We start from the raw sequence: 17,448 nt of genomic DNA on the forward strand, positions 1-17,448 counted from the left end.
CCCCGCACTCACCACCCGGCCGGGCCCCGCGGGACGAGCGAGCCGAGGCGGGCGCCGGCCGCTCCGGGCTCGGGATCTGCGCGCGCGGCGGCCGCCCCCCTCCCCTGCGCCCCCCCGGCCCGCCACCCCGCGGAGGTGGGTCTGGCGGAGCCGCAGCTGTTACCCGGAGACCGCGGGGCGGAAAACTGCGCCCGCCGCCCGCCCCGCCCGCCGCGGCGCTGCCACCGCCGGGAACAAAGGAGACAAAGCCGCGTCGGCCGGGCCGGCTCCGCGCCTTCCCCCCCCGCGCCCGCCGGGCCGCCCTCCCCCCGCCCAACGCCCGGGCCAGGCCGGAAGCAGCCGGGAGAGCCGGGCGCGCGGCCCCGAGCCGCCCGGGACCCCGCATTCCAGCCCGCGCGGCTCTGCACTTGCCGAGGGCGGGGGACTCGACCCCTCGCTCGCTAGGGGGGCGGGCGGTGGGGGAGGGGGAGAAGGCGGGCTGCGCCCCGGAGGTTGCCAAGGCAACGCGGACGGCGGCGGGAGGAGCGAGCTGAGCCGAGCCGCGGGACCGGCTGCCCCACCGCGCCCAGTCCCCGCCGGGCCTCACCTGCGCGCCGCGCTGGAGCCGGAATTGGGAGCCCTCCGGCATGGGAGGGGCCGGACGGCGGAGGCTGGGGGTGGGGGTCGCGCTCTGCACCCCGACGTGTGGTGGTGCTTCGCCCGGACCTCCGCCTGCCTGCCTGCCAGCGCCCGGTAGGACCCACGCCCCTCACCTGCCCCGCCAACCACCACCCCCGCTCTCCGGGGCCCCTGAGCTCCCTCTTACCTGCCCAGTACCTGGCTCCTGTGGTCATCCTCCTCCAACTTTCTTTACCTGAACTCCGGGGCGCCTGGTTTCTGCCCACCGGTCCTACTCCCGGGACTCTCAAACGACCAAGCTCTCTTTCCGGCCCCCACCTCTGGCTGTGCGGGAAGAACGCTGGCTTTGGGGTTGGGCCTGGGTTTGCGCCATCACTGAGCCAAGAAACCTGACCCCTGGCCCCCAAACACACATGCTTGTTTGCTCACCGACAAGTGGAGGTGATGCCACACCTAGCCGGGCTGGGAGAGGAGGGCCCACCGCTGCAAACGTGCACAAGCTAGGACGCATTTCCTCCCTTTCCTCCCAAACCTGTACCTGGACCCGCCCCAAGCTGAGAAGCCGTGGGCAAGTCTAGACTCTCTCACCTGTAAATACGTCACCCTGCCAGAGGAACACCTGGGTTCTCTCCTGAGGCCCAGGTGTGCCCTCTGCAGGGCCCTTCAGGCTTGGCTCCCTGCAAACTCAGGAGCCAGCACTTAGTCCATCCTATTAGGACTTCCGGAGGGTTTTGGCTCTCAGCCACCGGGACAGCCGCCTGGGAGGCAAAATTTGTCACACACCCTGAAAGCTCCCAGGCCTCTGCAAGGCTTGGGGGGAACCTCAATCAGGTTTACATCATCCACACTGGCTGCTGTCGAAAGAGCTAAACTTCAGGCACCCTCTTCCCACCTGCCACCCATCAGCGTGCCTTCACTCTCATATACCTGACTCTGCCTTCCAAGTTGTCCCTCCGCAGCACCTCGGCTTGCTCCCCGGACCTCCAACCAATCTTCCAACATCTGGGTCCAGAATTCAGCACCCTGTCTGCACCAGGATGGCACCCTTCCCCCAGTCCCCTCGTCTCTGGACATCACAGAGCCCAGGTGCTATCTGGCCTTCTGGGTCCCCCACTCCATTCGCTAACCTTATGCTCCCACACCCATCACCTCCGCAGTCAAGCTGATGTGCCCCAAGGCCCTCAGCCACCTTGCCTCACCTTCCTGTGCAGCTTGTGGGGGTGTGGGGTGGCCCTTCCATGTACCTGGACTCCTCCCCAGACCCATTCACTCAAGTGCACACCCTTTAGGACCCACCTCACCTACCGAGGTTCAAGACCTATTTCCAAACCCCACAGCACCCCTCATCTATAGACAGATATGGCGTCTCCTACCCCACCAGGAGGATGAACATCCCAAGTGCAGAGGTCATTTCATCCCACGCCCTCTGAAGGAATCATTACAAAAAGAAAATAAGGCCACGGATGGAGTGACCAGACGATCAGAGGATCACCGCACCCATGGGGCCACTGGCCAGGGCTGAGCACAGGCTCCCAAGAAGGGCGGGATCTCATGAAAGCATTTGTGCTTCCACAGGCCTCTGCCATGCGTCAGCTCTACTCAACCTGCTGACCACCTCGTTGCCTCCTGAAAGGAGGGTGAGTTCTTCAGACCCACAGTGCAAGCAGAGCGCCTCCTCGCTGCTCCTGTTTACTCAAGGACACACAAGGCCACCCATGGCCATTCGACCCAGGAGGTCAAAGGCTGCTGTTTTCCACTGAGAAGGAAGAGGTCAAGGGTTCTCAGTGCAGTACGCCTCCATGCTCCCCCAACTGTACCTCCCACCTCAGGGAGGTCCCTCCCCATCAATGCCTCACCGCTCACACTGCTGGCAGGCTGAGCTCTGCTCAAGGCTGGAGAGGCCATCCCTAGGCTGTGTGTGAGATGACACCCTGCCCAAGTGGCGCTCCAGCAAGGAACCAGATTGGTCACCAATCCCTATAATTCTGTCCCCAGCGGTATTTACCAACCATTCCCCAATCCCTGTTCCCTGCTTTCCTCTGATCAATCCTCCAGTGTTAGGACCAGGAAGTTCTCTCCAACATGGCAGAGCAAGTGATCCAAAAGACAGGCCATGACCATGGTCACCAGTGAGTGGCAGCGAGCCAAGTTTTATTTACTGGAAATCATGGGCCATCCAACACAGGTGGGTTGGACAAGTGGAGGACAGGCCAGGAAATCCAAAATGAAAATCAAGGCCTGGCGGGACCAGTGTATCCAAAATGGTCTTGAACCAAGGGTCAGATCAAGAGATGAGAGAGGAACTATAAGGGGGCGATTAATTTTACTTTTAGGCCCAACCCTCGAGTTCCAAATCTGAATGTTCAATGGACAAAACTCAGTCTCACATACGTTACTTTAAATAAGAAAAACGAAAGATGTTTTAATAAGACAAAATTGAAAGATGTGAGCACAAATATTTGCTGCTGCTGCTAAGTCACTTCAGTCGTGTCCAACTCTGTGTAACCCCATAGACGGAAGCCCACCAGGCTCCCCCGTCCCTGGGATTCTCCATTTGCTAGTTAACGTCAATTAGTGTTGCCTAAAAAGCAAAGGATGTCTGCCAGTGAGGTCAGCCTCCGGCTGAGTACACCCCCGGAAGTTCACTTCATTACTTCACTCTCTTACTAAATTCACATCCATAACCCCTCCCTCCCTCTGGAGGAGGGTCCAGGGAGCTAGCTGGCCCTGAACAGCATGTAAAGCACAGGTAGGATGGCCACAAATGTCGCACAGGTGACCAGCGTGCCATAGACGGTGTTCCTGTTGACCTGGGCTTCCAGCCTCTGCTCCGTGTCTGACAGCGCCACGATCAGGCTCCCCTGTCCCAGCAGGGAACCAGGCACAGTTCCGTCTGCAGACTCCACCAGGCCCGGCTGTGCTGCAGACTTTGCAAGCTGAACCACCCCAGCCACTTGGCTCATGGTCTTTTCCAGGCCATCAAGCTGCTCTCGTAAACCCTCTAGACGTGAACAGACCTGCCTAGAATGGCTGAGCTGCTCTCTCAAGGCAGCTGAAAGGACATCTGTGTCTCTGTCTTGGGTCGGGGAAGAACCTGCCTGGGACAAAGAGCTCTGCCCGGTCCCAGCCTGCACCAGGCCCTTCAGGTCTGCCACGAGGTCACGGAGGTCCCTCTGCTGGAGCGAGTAGCTGGACGCCTGTTCTCGGATGGCTTCCTGGAGGCTCACAGGCCCCTTCTGGGCCTCCAGGAGCAAAGCCTTCAACTCCTGGAGCCGCACGCGGTTCACGTAGGTGGAGCCAGCCACACCGATCAAGGCCCCCAGGACTGACCCGATGAGCGACCAGTTCTTGGTCCTCTCTGCCCGGGCACGCTCCTTCTCATGGCTTTCCCGCACGGCGGCAGAGAAGAGGGAGAATTTCTCTCGCTCTGAGTCTTCCGCGCGCAGGTAGGTCATACGAAGCCGCTTCTCCTCCTGTGGAAGCAAAGCCGTCATGTAGCAGTGACCTGGCCCAGCAGCCTCCAGCGCAAGGCCCACAATCACTTCCCTGGGGCTTGGCTTCAGGCCTGGCACGGATTACATGCTCCATAAACACGCTGGGTGAGTGAGGGCAGCATTAAGCATGGAGGGGTGGGGGGAGCAAAGGAACCAGGGATGGTCCAGGTGAGTGGTGCTATCCTCCCCGGGCAGTTGTGAGTCTGACTAGACGTGCACGGGGGTCTCCAGACTGTATCAATCAGAAGGGAAGCATCTGGCGCTCTCCGGGTGGCCCCCTCCATGATGCTCCCTCCCAATAATCCGGGGCCCAGAGTATACTAGACCATTGATCCCAGTTCTCCAGCAGTGGAGAGGGCAGACAGGCACTGGAGCCCTGGAGCCCAGTCTCTCCCCAGGGTCTTCTGGTCTACCTCCTCACCAGGTTGCTGACGCGCAAATCCATCAGAGCCCCCACCTCGCCCCCCTCACCCTGCAGGCCAGGGGCCCCGTCCAGGTGAGGGAGGGGCCTACCTGCAGCATTCTGTGCTCCAGAGTGGCCAGCTCCAGGTACTGATTATCGTCTCTGGAGATGCGGTCCAGGCGGTCCCTCACCTCCTTCAGCTTGGCCTGCTGACCTTCCAAGTCCTCGCGAGCCTCCCGGACAAGCCCTCGAGCCACCATGAACACTTTCTCTGCCTGCAGTGAGAACAACAGAAGTCACCTGCCCCTTTCTCCATGCCACGCGGGGTCCTCTCCACTCCCAACCAGACACGGCTGAGAAGAGGTCGGGGGGGTGTCAGTGCAAGTCCCTCGGACACACCATCTTGGCTCACCCAGTGGTCCTCAGGGTGCAGCCCCGGGCCTTTAATTGGCTTCCTGGGTGTTACCTTAACTACACCTCCCAACATTACTGAATGCCATCGCCAGGCCTCCAGTCAACAGGCTGAGAAACCCTGGCTCAGCCAAAGTCATGGCCTCCGAGGGGAGAGACAGCACTGCACCCCAAAACCTCCAGCTGAGCCCCGGGTTCTTCCCACCCCACTACAGTGGTCTGTGCCAGGGTGGGAAACAATATTCTTGTTGCTGTTGTTCAGTCGCTCAGTCATGTCTGACTCTTTGAGACTCCAAGGACTGCAGCATGCCAGGCTTCCCTGTCCACTATCTTCTAGCTGCTGCTGCTAAGTCGCTTCAGTCATGGCCGACTCTGTGCGACCCCATAGATGGTAGCCCACCAGGCTCCCCCGATCCTGGGATTCTCTAGACAAGAACACTGGAATGGGTTGCCATTTCCTTCTCCAATGCGTGAAAGTGAAGTCGCTCAGTCATGTCCGACTCTGCGACCCCACGGACTGCAGCCCACCAGGCTCCTCCATCCATGGGATTTTCCAGGCAAGAGTACTGGAGTGGGTCGCCATTGCCTTCTCCAACTATCTTCTACTTTGCTCAAACTCATGTCCGTTAAGTCGATGATGCCAGAGATGGCAGAACGCATTTCCCCTGCCACAGAGGACTGGACAACCAGAGGCAGTTCTCCCCACCTCACAATCTGATTAATTCCTAGGGCCTCCACCTTCACAAGGGATGTTTTAATCACAGTCGGGACTTTGAGGGCCATGTAACCCTCCAGGCAACTCTTATCATCAACCCCCAAACAGTCAACAAAGGAAGTGTTTGTTGGCCCAACAGAAAGGATGTTAATGGCCCAGGACTCCCTGGTACACAGCTTACACAGCAATTTGTTTCAAAGGGGAACCTGGGGGCCCTTCACCCTGGTAATATCAAACCCAGCCATCATGTGAGAAACAACTCAGCTGCCCCTCCTAGTGGTATGTGTTCAAGGACAGTCCAATCTGGACGTGGCTTCCCAGCACCTGTGGCTGGTCATTTACTTAGAAGGAGCCTCCAGGCCACATTGCACTGATCAGAGGGCAGGGCCAGACCCCAGCTCCCGTCCTCACCTCAGTGACGTTTCCCTGGGCCTCTCGAACCTCATTGAGTCCCACAAACTCTTCATATCTGTCCCACCAAGTCTTGGCCGTGGAAGACGCCTGCTGCCGAATGCTGTGTCCCAGGGCTGTTCCCAGTGCGGTGAGGCGGTGGTACAGCCCCAGGGCCACCTCCTCGGGCCTCTTCTCTCTGGGCTGGCTGGGGCCATGGCTGCAGAGAGTCCTGGTCAGAAAGAGGTCCCTCCGCACCAGTACGGGAGACACACCCCCGACGTGCCGCATGGCCAACACATGGCTGCGCCCCGTCATCCGGAGATCTGTGGGGAGAGGCCAGACAGATCAGTTGACAGCTGACAAAGGCAGGGCTCAAGTCGGGTCTCATGCCCGAGAGTTTCCATTAAAAAGTCCAAACTGGGGACTTCCCGGGTGGCACAGTGGCTAAGAGTCCAACTGCCAATGCAGAAGACACAGGTTCAAGCCCTGATTTGGGAAGATTCCATGTGCCGTGGAGCAACTAAGCCCGTTTGCCACAGGAGTACGTGTCCACGTGTGCGGCAAGTACTGGAGTCCGTGAGCCTAGAGCCTGTGCTCCGCAATAAGAGGAGCCACTGCAATGAGAAGCCCCCGGACTGCAGCAAGGAGTAACTGGCTCTCCGCAACAAGAAAAGCCTGTGCAAAGCAACGGAGACCCAGGGTGGCCAAAATAAATAAATAAATATATATTTTTTTATTTTTTAAAGTCCAATCTGCTGGGCCCGGAGAGGGCAGCCACTAGGGTCAGGCTCTGCCAGGTGCTCTCCTGGACACGGGAGCACATCAGGGAAGAACACATTTAGGAACCCAAGCCTCCCACCTCCCTCCATGACTCCAGAAGCCAGATCCTCCCATTCCACCCACATGCCTGCATCCCCAAGTCTGCATGAGAAGCCTGGTGGCCAGTTTTCGCATAACTTCAAAGATCCTTTTTTTTTTTTTCCTGATGTGGGCCATTTTTAAAGTGTTTATTGACTTTGTTACAATATTCCTTATGCTTTGGTTTTTTGGCCTACTGAATTTGTTACAATATTGCTTCTGTTTTCTGTTTCGCTTTTTTGGCCATGAGATTTGTGGCATCTTAGCTCTGGACCTGCCTGGAAGATCCCATGGATGGAGGAGCCTGGTGGGCTGCAGTCCGTGGGGTCGCTAAGGGTTGGACACGACTGAGCGACTTCACTTTCACTTTTCACTTTCACACATTGGAGAAGGAAATGGCAACCCACTCCAGTGTTCTTGCCTGGAGAATCCCAGGGTCGGGGGAGCCTCGTGGGCTGCCGTCTATGGGGTCGCACAGAGTCAGACACGACTGAAGTGACTTAGCAGCAGTAGCAGCAGCAGCTCCGGACCAGGGATCCAACCTGGACCCCGTGCATTGGAAGGTGAAGTCTTACCCACTGGACCACCAGGGAAGTCCCTCACAGAAAATTCTGAAACCTGTGTTGTGTCCATGCTTAACAGAGCCTAGCAAGGATTCACAAAGACTGCCAGGGAAAGTGTGGAATTAACTGGGGATTTGGGGAAAGATTTCTGTAAATGACTATCAAAACCAGCTTCCCGGACTCCCTGAAGGCTGTCTCCAAACCGGGAAGCAGTTTCATTTCTGTTCTAGGACACAGGTCATTCATGTCCCAGGGCAGAAAGCTCCCGGCTCAATAGACAATTCTGGGGTAAAAACAAAGCAAAACCAAAACACTCGGATTGCTTCACACAGGACAGCTCTTCTGAGGGTCCCAGCAAACCTTCCTTCTGCCCTCCAAGCCCAGACATTCCAGGTGACCAACTCCCAGTCTCACATGTCTCACTTTCCATAAGCTTTCTTCCTCCTCCCCAACCCCGGGAACTGCCCAACAGCTTAGGTTTCTTTAATCTTTCCCTTTTCAGCCTTGCTCTGAAGTTTGGGCTCCCACAACGCCAACTCCTCTGGTACCTGAACGGCACAGGGAGTCTCCCATTAGCCAGGCAGGCCTGGGCTGGGCCCAAGTGCAGGAATGATGCTGAGGACCCAAAAGAGACAACCAAGGGACCCTCGTTCTCAGGCAAACCCTGCCTCCAGAGCACCCCGCCCCCAAGTACTGACTCTGGCTGTCCAAGTGACACCTGGGAGTCGAAGGACCGGACCAGAGACAGGAGAGCAGAGGGAGGGGGCGACAGGAAGACAGACTAGGAGAGGTCCAATTACAGAGAAAAGTGCTTCCGGAGGTAAGGTGATCTCAGCCTCCCACCCCAGCCCCCTCCCCACGATACCATAGAGAAGCTCAGACCCTCTTGGAAACACAGTTGGTTGGGTCGGGGCACGCGTCCTGGCAAAAGCCTGAGCTGAGAGAAACAGAAAGGGGCATTCGTGTGACAGTGGCTCCAAGCTGGCGCTGCACCTGAACCCCAAAGGCCCAAAGGAGCACAGGCCATCCATGCCCCAGGGGTCGGACAGGCCTCCAGGACCCCAAGGCCAGTGCTCACTGCTCACAAACTGTGCCCCACAACATTCCTGCAGGTGTGCCCCCGTCAAAACAAAGCGCGCCACCCTGTGGACCTGCCTACCACCGCACCCAGCGGAAAGGTGTCCCTTTCGGCTGTCACTACCTCCTAGCCCTCTTCTCTCTTGATCCCGCCCGACCAGCAAGCCTACTCTCCTGAAGCCCTGCAGAACCTCCCCCTTGTCTCATCCAGCAGCTGCTACTCGGATTTCTCCTCCAGCACCTCTGCAGCTTTCAGCACCCTCTCATTCTGAAATCACCACCCCGCCTCCTCAGATCCCTCCAACCTTCTCAACCTCCCGCCCCGGCTCCTCCTCTATCAGCAGCGCATTCCTGGATCCCAGGAAGGTCACTCATCCCGGGCAGAGCAGATAGCCCCAGCGTCCTACACGGTCTTGGCTCCCTCCCCTGCCCCTCACAGCTGACTTCACAGGGGAGGCTCTGTTAACTTGTAAGTCAGATCACACTCCTCAGGTAAAAACCCTGAGAGTTCCCCAGTCAGCTGGCGTGAATGCCAGTCCTGCCAACAACCAACAAGGCCCAGTCCTCTCAGCCCGATCCACTTTCTTCTCTCCATCACTGTGAGAACCACACTCCAGCAACCCCACCACACTGAACACGATCCCACCGCAGGGTCTGTGCCCCACCGCTTCCTCTGCCTGGACCACTCCTCCTCCACAAGTCCAGCCACTTCATGCCTACGTCTGCTCAAACATCACCTCTTGGTAAGGCCTTTCCTGACACGAGACTCCCTCATTTTCTCCATCAGACACACACGTTGCCTTCTTTCTGTGTGCCTCGTCCCCCACCAGAACAGAAGCTTGGAGAGAGCAGGGACACAGCTTCAGGAGGGGACGCACCAATGACTCGCAAATGGCTCCCTGACTCCAGGCCCTCCTCTCAGCCTCCCACCACCCCTCTGCCCCCGTCTCCCAGCTCCTCCCCAGTGAGATGTCTCATAGGCCCCCCAACCAGCAAAGGGAAGACATTTCTGGCAGAGAGAAAAAGTGGTACAGGGCTTGATGTCGTCTAAAATCTGCAGGGCTACCTGTGCAGCCAGAAAGCAGTAGAGAAGAGGAGAGCTGGGAGAGCTGGACAGAGGCCAAAGTGAGCAGGGTCTGGGCCACGTTCAGGATCTTGCCTCTCCAAATCCATTCCCCTGCTCCATCCAGATGAATGTCTCCTACCAACTGCCCTCTCCTTCAATCTCCATCACCAGCACCTCATGCTCACCTGCAGCTGATGGTCGGCTTCATTTCTCACCCAGAAAATGTTTTAAAATTGGAAGAGAACATCCATAAACTCCTACCATATCTTCACACCTGCCAGTGTCTGTCTCATCCCATCTTCTCTCGCTCCTCAGGATGAAAACTTCCTGCTGTGGTGAAGGCCATGCCATGCTCCAGGTCCCATATCCTCTCCCCTCCTCAGACACGGCTCAAGAATTGATGCGACCACCCCACCCCCACCGCAGCAACTGCCCCGCTTCTCTGCTCCTCTTCACTCCGTGGCAGAGCGCCTGCACCAGCTGTCTGCAGTTCCTCTTCTTCCATTCTCACTTAACCCCCTCTCTGATCCGGTCTTCACTCCCACCGGGCCAGTGGAACTGCTCTTGTTCCGGTCATTCCCACGTGCCTAAAACCAATGATCAGTTTCCTCCTCATCTCACTTGCCCTGTCAGCAGCCTGTGCCTTATGATAGCTTCCTCCTTCTTAAACCACCTTCCCCTCTTGGCTTCCAGTCCCCACTCATTTCCACAAACTCTCCACCTGGCGCCCCAGGGCTCTGTCCTCAGGCTCTTCTTTCATCCAGTCTTGTGACTTGAAAAACCAGCTACTTCTACGATTGATTGTAGGGATGGTTGCGCAAGACTGTAAATATATTAAAACCACTGGACTGTACGCATTAAGTAGGTAAATTGTATGGCTGCGTGCCTGCTGAGTCACTTCGGTCCTCTCTGACTCTTTGTGACCCCATGGACTGTAGCCCGCCAGGCTCCTCTGTCCACGAGATTCTCTAGTCAAGAATACTGGAGTGGGTTGCAATGCCCTTCTCCAGGAGATCTTCCCAACCCCGGGATCGAGTCTGCAGCTCCTGCATTGCAGGCGGATTCTTTACCACTGAGCCACCAGGGAAGCCGGAAGTGTAGGGTTAGGGTTATGTAAATCATATCTCAATAAAGCTGTCACTGGAAAACAAACAGGGCTTTCCTGGTGGCTCAGAGCTGAGGAATCCGCCTGCTGATGCAGGAGACACGGGTTTGATTCCTAGTCTGGGAAGAGCCCGAGGAGCAAGCAGGTCTGTGCACCACAACGACTGAGCCAGTGCTCTAGAGCCCGGGAGTCACAACGACCTCAACCCGCAAACCCGCTTGCACTAGGGCCCGCACACCACAACTAGAGAGTAGCCCCACTCGCCTCAACTAGAGAAAAGCCGGCGCAACAAGAAGATCCAACACAGCCAAAAAAACCAAGCAAACAAACAGAATTCCCTGTTGGGCCAGTGGTTAGAACTTGGGAGCTTTCACTGTCAGGGCCTGTGTTCAATCCCTGGCTGGGGAACTTCGATCCAGAAAGCTACATGGTGTGGCCAAAAATAAATTTTAAAAAACAAGCAAGCAAACTGTATTCGCGCCTCTCCAGTCCACAGCTCTCTTCTGAATTCCAGGCTCATGTACCAAACTGCCCAATCCAGGTCTCTGCTAGGAAGGCTGATAGGAATCTTCCTCTCCCAAAGCTGCCCTTACCACAGCCTTCTCCATCTCAGCAGATGGAAACCCCAAGTCCCAATCAGGCTCAGACTCTTACATCATCCCTGACTTTGCTTTCTCTCCCTCCTCACAGCCAGTCCATTAACAAATGTCACCTCCACCTCTGAAACTACATTCAGATTCCCTCTTCCTCTTGACCCTGCCCCTGCTACCCCAAGTGCCCAAGTGAAAGTTGCTCAGCCATGCCCAACTCTTTGTGACCCCACGGACTATACAGTCCATGGAATTCTCCAGCCAGAATACTGGAGTGGCTAGCCTGTCCCTTCTCCAGGGGATCTTCCCAAGCCAGGGAGCGAACCCAGGTCTCCCACATTGCAGGTGGATTCTTTACCAGCTGAGCCACAAGGGAAGCCCCAGTCCCAAAGACCAATGTCTTTTGCCTGGGTTATCCTAAGAGCCTCTGACAGATGTTTGTGCTTCCACTCCAGCCCCTACTGTCAGAGCAGGCAGTGGTCCTTTCAAAACACGGGTCAGACCATCTTTCTGCTCAAGTCCTGCAATGGTTTCCCCATTTCTCTCAAGGTCAAAGCCGAAATCCTTTCCAAGGCCTACATGGCACCCACCCCCTGGCCCTCATCCTTCTCTCCTCTCACCTCACCTCCCATCAGGCTCCCTTTCCCACTCTGTTCAAGTCTCGTGGACCTTTTCTCCCAGTTTTTTGGGATAAAACTGACATACACCATCACATAAATTTAAGACGTACAGTGTGATGACGTGACAAATGTATAAATAGCTAGATGTTTACCACAATAAGCTTGGCTGACACATCTTTCACTTCACAAAGTTCCCATATAATTCCAGGCTTCCTGACGCTGCTCCCACACACTAAGCTATTCCCACCTCAGGACCCTGACATCTTGTCGCTATCTGTGTGCTTGCTCTCTTCTCTTTTTTCAAGTCCTGCTCAAAGGTCACAGCCGTGCATTCCCACTCCAGGACGCCTTGCCCACTCTGTTTTATTTTTCCCCAGACACCTATCACAGGATCCGCGCTTTGCATTTCACGTATTCACTGACAGTCTGTCTTACTCACCATAATGGCCGCTCTGCCAGGGCAGGCACTGTTTTGTTCATTGCTGCAGCCTCAGTGCCTAAAGTACTACCTGCGTGTACTACACGCCCAACAAAAAAAGTACTGGATGAATAAACAGAATTTTTAAAATGTCGCACTCCGAGCTATATTATAAAACTCCTTCCGGGAGTCTCCAAGGTTCAGGAACCGGTGATCGAGCACCTCCCTCCTACTTCCCTCACATCTCCCTTCAGTCACACTGTGCTTTCCTAGGATCCAGCGATGCCAACCAGCTTCAAGGCCTTTGCACAAGCCCATCCCTCTACCTGCAGTGCTTTCCCTCTGCTTCTTTCCAGGCTTAGCACTTGCAGTTAAGCACCCCTCGCGGCTTCCGGACTCTCCCCGGGAAGGATATCCCGCTGCCCCCATTACCTTACCCGCTTTGCGCCGCAACCCCCAAGGAGCTCCCGCCACTCAGTTGATCGCCGACCCTTTAGGGCCCGCCTCCCGGAGGACCGCTTCCGGCAGGAGCGCAACTTCCGCGTCAGGAGCCAATCAGCGAGCCCGCGTGGAGGTATAGGCGCAGGGGGCTGGAACGGGGAGCTCCGCTTCCGGTGGCAGGGTCTGGGGAAGGGGCGGCAGGCGCCATGTCGGGCCGCGAAGGTAAGTATGCAGGGACGATGGAGTGGGTCAGGGCGGAGAGGGTCGAGAGCCGGCGGGGGCCAGGCTGAGCGCGCTCGTGTCTCACGCAGGTGGCAAGAAGAAGCCCCTGAAACAGCCCAAGAAGCAAGCCAAGGAGATGGACGAGGTGAGGGCCGGCGCAGAGGCAGGGGCGGGCTCGGAGGGACTGGGTAATCCGCTTGCACTGAACCCGCTTTCCCCTCTCCCTAGGAAGATAAGGCATTCAAGCAGAAGCAGAAGGAGGAGCAGAAGAAACTCGAGGAGCTAAAAGCAAAGGCCGCGGGGAAAGGCCCCCTGGGTAAGTGAGGGAGGGGTAGAGATCAAACCCGACAAACGCGTGAGCATCAATCTGGATACGGTCCCGAGCAGGTCAGTGTCCTGCCTCGTGGATAAGCTGCAAGTTCTCTGCTCCTGTCCACTGCGGTGGATGTCCTAGCCAGGCTTGGATTCGCAGTAGCGGGACGGGGTGCGAGCCTGACCCAGTATGGGTTTCTCTTGCTTAGGGAAGTGGCAGAAATGGAAGAAACAGAAATGTTTCTCACACAAGTTCGTATAGTTGAGTTCCAGATATTCTCTACAGTTTCTTGCTCCAAGTCCGTACTTTACTACTACTTTGTTGCTTATAACATTTCTTAACTACTCGTATAATTAAAGTCTAGCAAATACTTTTGCACTTTGAGTTTTCACTGCTGGATGCCCCTAGGCTAATGGATAAAGTCCAGGCTTCTTGGCGTGTTTTTTCTGTACCATTCTGTCTCTTCTCCGTTTGTGTAAGAGGAATTGATTACATATCAAAATATTTTTCAAAACTCATCAGTCGTTGTATTTTGTGCTTCTTAAATCCTGTTTACATTCATCAAGATAGGGATTGTTTTCTCAGCATTTATCTATACCCTACAGGATCACTGGGGCTCCCCAGGTGGCCCGGTGGTAAAGAATCCTCCTACCAGTACAGGAGATGCAAGAGAGGAGAATTCAATCCCTGGGTCAGGAATATCCCCTGGAGTAGGAAATGGCAACCCACTCCAGTATTCTTGCCTGGAAAATCCCATGGACAGAGGAAACTTGTCGGGCTACAGTCCATGGGGTTGCAGAGCGTGACATGGCTAAACAGGAGCAGCAGGCACATTTAAAGTTTATTTTGTCACAGCCCATTGGACTTTCATTCCAATATTAGGTATGCTTAATTCTATAACTGTTAAATTACCTACCATGTGTTACTTGTAAATTGGGTAAAATAAAGGTGCTGAGTAAATCAGATCCCAGGATTGTAATATATACGGTAGTGTAGTATGTGACAGGTAAGAATATGGACCTAGGAAGTCACGCTTCCTAGGTTGGAATCTTGGGTTTGTTGTATACCAGTTTATAACTTTGAACAATATCTTAACACTGAGACTTTGTTATCTGTAAAATGGATTGAGGGGATGCGGATTAAGTGAGCCAGTGTGAAATACCCAACACAGTTGAGATGCAGATCAGTGCACAGCCATTACTTGTGCCCTGCCTTTATTCTCATTCACCACCTTACTCATTTTTGCACAGAAATAACTGGTAAAGCCCTGTGCATGCTTATGTCACAAAAATGCCCAGTACAAGAGCTGGTCCTTACTATTTAATAGGACCCATGGTAGGCCCCTGAGGCTTCAGTCATAGAGCTTGTGTTTTTGCTTGGTTGAGACTTTTTTTTTTCCTTTTGCAGCCACCGGTGGAATTAAGAAATCTGGCAAAAAGTAAGCTGTTCCTTGTGCCTGAGGCAATGATGACCCTTAGTTCCATTCCTGTTTAAAAACCTGGATTCCCTGCCATAATATGTTGCCACCTATAGCTAGAATGAAGTGTTGTCTTGGAACCTATTGTACATTTAAGAATAAACTTTTGTAAAAAAAAAAAATACACTTGGCTCATCTTGTCTTTAGTTCTTCTCAGCCATTTCTACCTTAGCTATGAGAGCCATATAAACCCAGTCCAGAATCCTGCCAAAGTGTGTTCTTAAGTCTGTGTTCTATCCTGATCTCTGTACCACCTTAATAAGGTTGTGCATCTGTTCATGTAAGGAACCTGCTGTGTGCAAGTTGGACATCTGCCAGTGAACAATTCCTCTTGTCAAGGCACTTTTCTGTTGTTGGAAGGGAGCGAGTCTGTAAGGACTAAGTTTACTCTGAAGCACCCAGGTCTGCATTTCCACTAGGGCTTTAAAAGATCCTTGTTAGATTCCCATCTCTTATCCTCCCCACCCCCAACTCAATCCATTAGCAAAATTAAATCTGGACCCTTCATGCTTAATGCCACCAGATCTTCATTCTAACCCTAAAATCCCTCACCTGAATATTACAGTCACATCAAAATTTGTCTTCCTCTCCCTACCCTTGCTTCCCAACAGCTAGTGCTTACTCAGGACCTAGAGTAATCTCTAAACCATAAAGTTATACTTCGTTTCTCCTTGGTTGAGAATTCCTCAGTAGCTTCTTAGAGCAAAAAAAAAAAAAAAAAGTCCCGACAATGACCACTGTGGCACTAAGTGGTCTGGATGCTGCTCTCTAGCCTCTGGTATCTACAATTCATCCCCCTGACCCATCTTGAGCTGTGGAGACCTACATTCCAAGCAAGTCTTCACTGTTTTCACCTACTAGAAACTCTTCCTTAGTCCTCGTATCTCTTAACCCTGTTTCCTTTTCTTCTCCTGACATTGATTACCACTTTTGACTCCAGGAAGGGTAAATTCCCAGAGGACAGAGACCATAATGTGCTAAGTGCATATGTATTGAAACAGTTTAGATGCACAAATCTAGACTTCATTTCTAGGATCTAGATACAACTATGGGAATAATGCTAATAACACTAAGCTTTCTCTTGAGAATGTGTTTTCCAGAAGGGCCCTGAAACTTTGCTGAGTCAAAACTGGAAAAGATTTTCATAGATTGAAGCTTGTATTACAACTCTAATGTACTCGATTCTAGTCGTAAAAGATAAACGTCCCCCTTTGGTTTTCTCCCAGAAAGTTAAACAGCCAGTACCATCCTCTTCGGACTTCAGGGATTCCCTCTGGGACTTGCCAGCTGGCACCCATCCCTGTGCTGCTGAGAATAACCCTTCGGAGAGCCAGAGCTAGCACACTGCCCCTGAGATGAAGCTACTGCTCTTTTATTTGGTGGAACCCAGTCTGCACTTATGAAGTATAATCATGTGTTTTTACGAGACCAGAGACTTGGAGCAATTAAGCATCCAATATTTGGGTGACTGAGGGAACCTACCAGTTACCTCAAAAAATTAAAGCCAGGTACTGAAGACCCTCCAGCCCCTGACAACTATCTCCCTTTCATTTACTGCCCTCCCAAACATTCATAGGATACTCATAGGCTAAGTTAGAATTCCATGGACAGAGGAGCCTAACGGACTACAGTCCATGGGACTTAGAAGAGTTGGACGATTGAGCAACACACACGGATGAAAAGTCTTGCCCCTGTTACTTTCCAACACCTTGTTCCTGCTAAATGTCCTGCACACCACAGTGCTGTGCTTAGTCGCCCAGTCATGTCCGGCACTTTGTGACCCCTTGGACTGCAGCCTGCCAGTAAAATCCTGTCACCTATTCAAGCCCAGCTTGAATCCCTGCTCCTCTCTAAAACCTTACCTTCCTATTTTGCTGTAGATAACACATACCTGGCACTTGTGTGGCCTCCATTTCAGTGTTGTATTCTTGTCTGAGTAAGCTTGATGCCATCCTCCTTAATACCTCTTGATAACTCCCACTTAACCTGTAGGACAGCCCAGTAGCTACTTCCATGGGACCTTCCTTGACTTCTTGAGTCTCGTTCATTTCCTTATGACCAGTGCTTGGAACAAAAACACCTAAGAGCTCCCAGAGAAATGAACGAATAAATATTAACAGCCTGAGCAGTTCCTATGCCCTTCAACACAAGCACACCCTTCTCAGACTGTCACCAAATGTACACATTCAAAACATTTACTGTACTCAAAGATGTGTGCTCATAACAGCTCTATTCCTAACTCCTAGCCCAACCCCATTCTGCCACATGCCTCCTCAAAAGAGCCCGAGGTATTTGAGAAGTGGGTCTGGCTGGCCAGCGAGGTCACAAAAACCAAAATTCTGAATGCTGCTGCCTGCCCTAGATTCACACTGCCCGGGTTAATATTGATCTGGGCGAACTCCAGCAAGCGCTGCTGTGTACCCCAGGGCGTGTCAGGGAGCGGGCACACAGCTACTTGCGTGGTGGGGCTGGTGAGTTTGCCTAGGTAACTCAGTTCGCTGCGCTTAGACCACCGCAGTGGCCTGCCGAGTCCTAACAGTCGGTACCAGAGCGCCAGGCGAGGTTGGGCCCAAGAAGGGCCGGAAGCAACAGAACTCAGCGGGCACTGAGTGGATCACTGCGGCGCGCTCTGATGATGTCATTCCTTCGCGCACGCCAACTGGC

At 54.0% G+C, this 17,448-nt stretch overlaps 3 protein-coding genes across 13 annotated transcripts in view; 1 reads left to right on the forward strand and 2 right to left on the reverse strand.

The window, feature by feature from the left end:
* PLXNB1 (plexin B1) overlaps positions 1 to 1,300 on the reverse strand; it is a 29,372-nt gene extending 28,072 nt beyond the window's left edge. The window contains exons 1-2 of one of the 7 annotated variants that reach the window (XM_055413740.2): positions 1,048 to 1,300; positions 806 to 942 (exon numbers count right to left, since the gene is read on the reverse strand). The gene's annotated coding sequence lies outside the window, so the exon portion shown is untranslated. Of the gene's footprint in view, positions 1 to 12; positions 139 to 163; positions 265 to 805; positions 1,026 to 1,047 lie in introns of those variants that run through there. The other 6 variants (XM_055413739.2, XM_055413732.2, XM_055413734.2 and 3 more) reach the window with 6 other exon arrangements.
* A 1,565-nt stretch (positions 1,301 to 2,865) lies between these two features.
* CCDC51 (coiled-coil domain containing 51) lies at positions 2,866 to 17,346 on the reverse strand. Of its 4 annotated transcripts, XM_055413749.2 has the most exons (5): positions 12,764 to 12,869; positions 12,353 to 12,431; positions 6,053 to 6,357; positions 4,626 to 4,790; positions 2,866 to 4,091 (listed from the first exon to the last, which is right to left on the reverse strand). In XM_055413749.2, exons 3-5 carry the CDS (start codon positions 6,347 to 6,349, stop codon positions 3,336 to 3,338), a joined length of 1,218 nt encoding a protein of 405 aa, XP_055269724.1. In that variant the 5' UTR covers positions 6,350 to 6,357; positions 12,353 to 12,431; positions 12,764 to 12,869; the 3' UTR covers positions 2,866 to 3,335. The 4 variants fall into 4 exon arrangements, with proteins under 4 accessions (XP_055269724.1, XP_088687767.1, XP_055269722.1 ...); XM_088831641.1 differs by lacking the exons at positions 12,353 to 12,431; positions 12,764 to 12,869 and adding an exon at positions 16,676 to 17,346; XM_055413747.2 differs by lacking the exon at positions 12,353 to 12,431 and having other exon boundaries at positions 2,868 to 4,091; positions 12,769 to 12,866.
* On the forward strand, positions 12,861 to 14,894 carry TMA7 (translation machinery associated 7 homolog). 2 transcript variants are annotated; one of them, XM_088831643.1, is made up of 4 exons: positions 12,861 to 12,994; positions 13,084 to 13,139; positions 13,223 to 13,310; positions 14,715 to 14,894. In XM_088831643.1, the coding sequence occupies exons 1-4, from the start codon at positions 12,979 to 12,981 to the stop codon at positions 14,747 to 14,749; spliced, it is 195 nt and encodes a 64-aa protein (XP_088687769.1). In that variant the 5' UTR covers positions 12,861 to 12,978; the 3' UTR covers positions 14,750 to 14,894. The 2 variants fall into 2 exon arrangements, 1 of the variants encoding a protein (XP_088687769.1); XR_008684142.2 differs by having other exon boundaries at positions 12,898 to 12,994; positions 13,227 to 13,310; positions 14,715 to 14,893.
* Positions 17,347 to 17,448: the final 102 nt, after the last annotated feature.

This window comes from Moschus berezovskii, chromosome 24, assembly GCF_049115385.1.
Source record: "Moschus berezovskii isolate FMDL1 chromosome 24, NW_MosBer_1.0, whole genome shotgun sequence".
NCBI lineage: Eukaryota > Metazoa > Chordata > Mammalia > Artiodactyla > Moschidae > Moschus > Moschus berezovskii.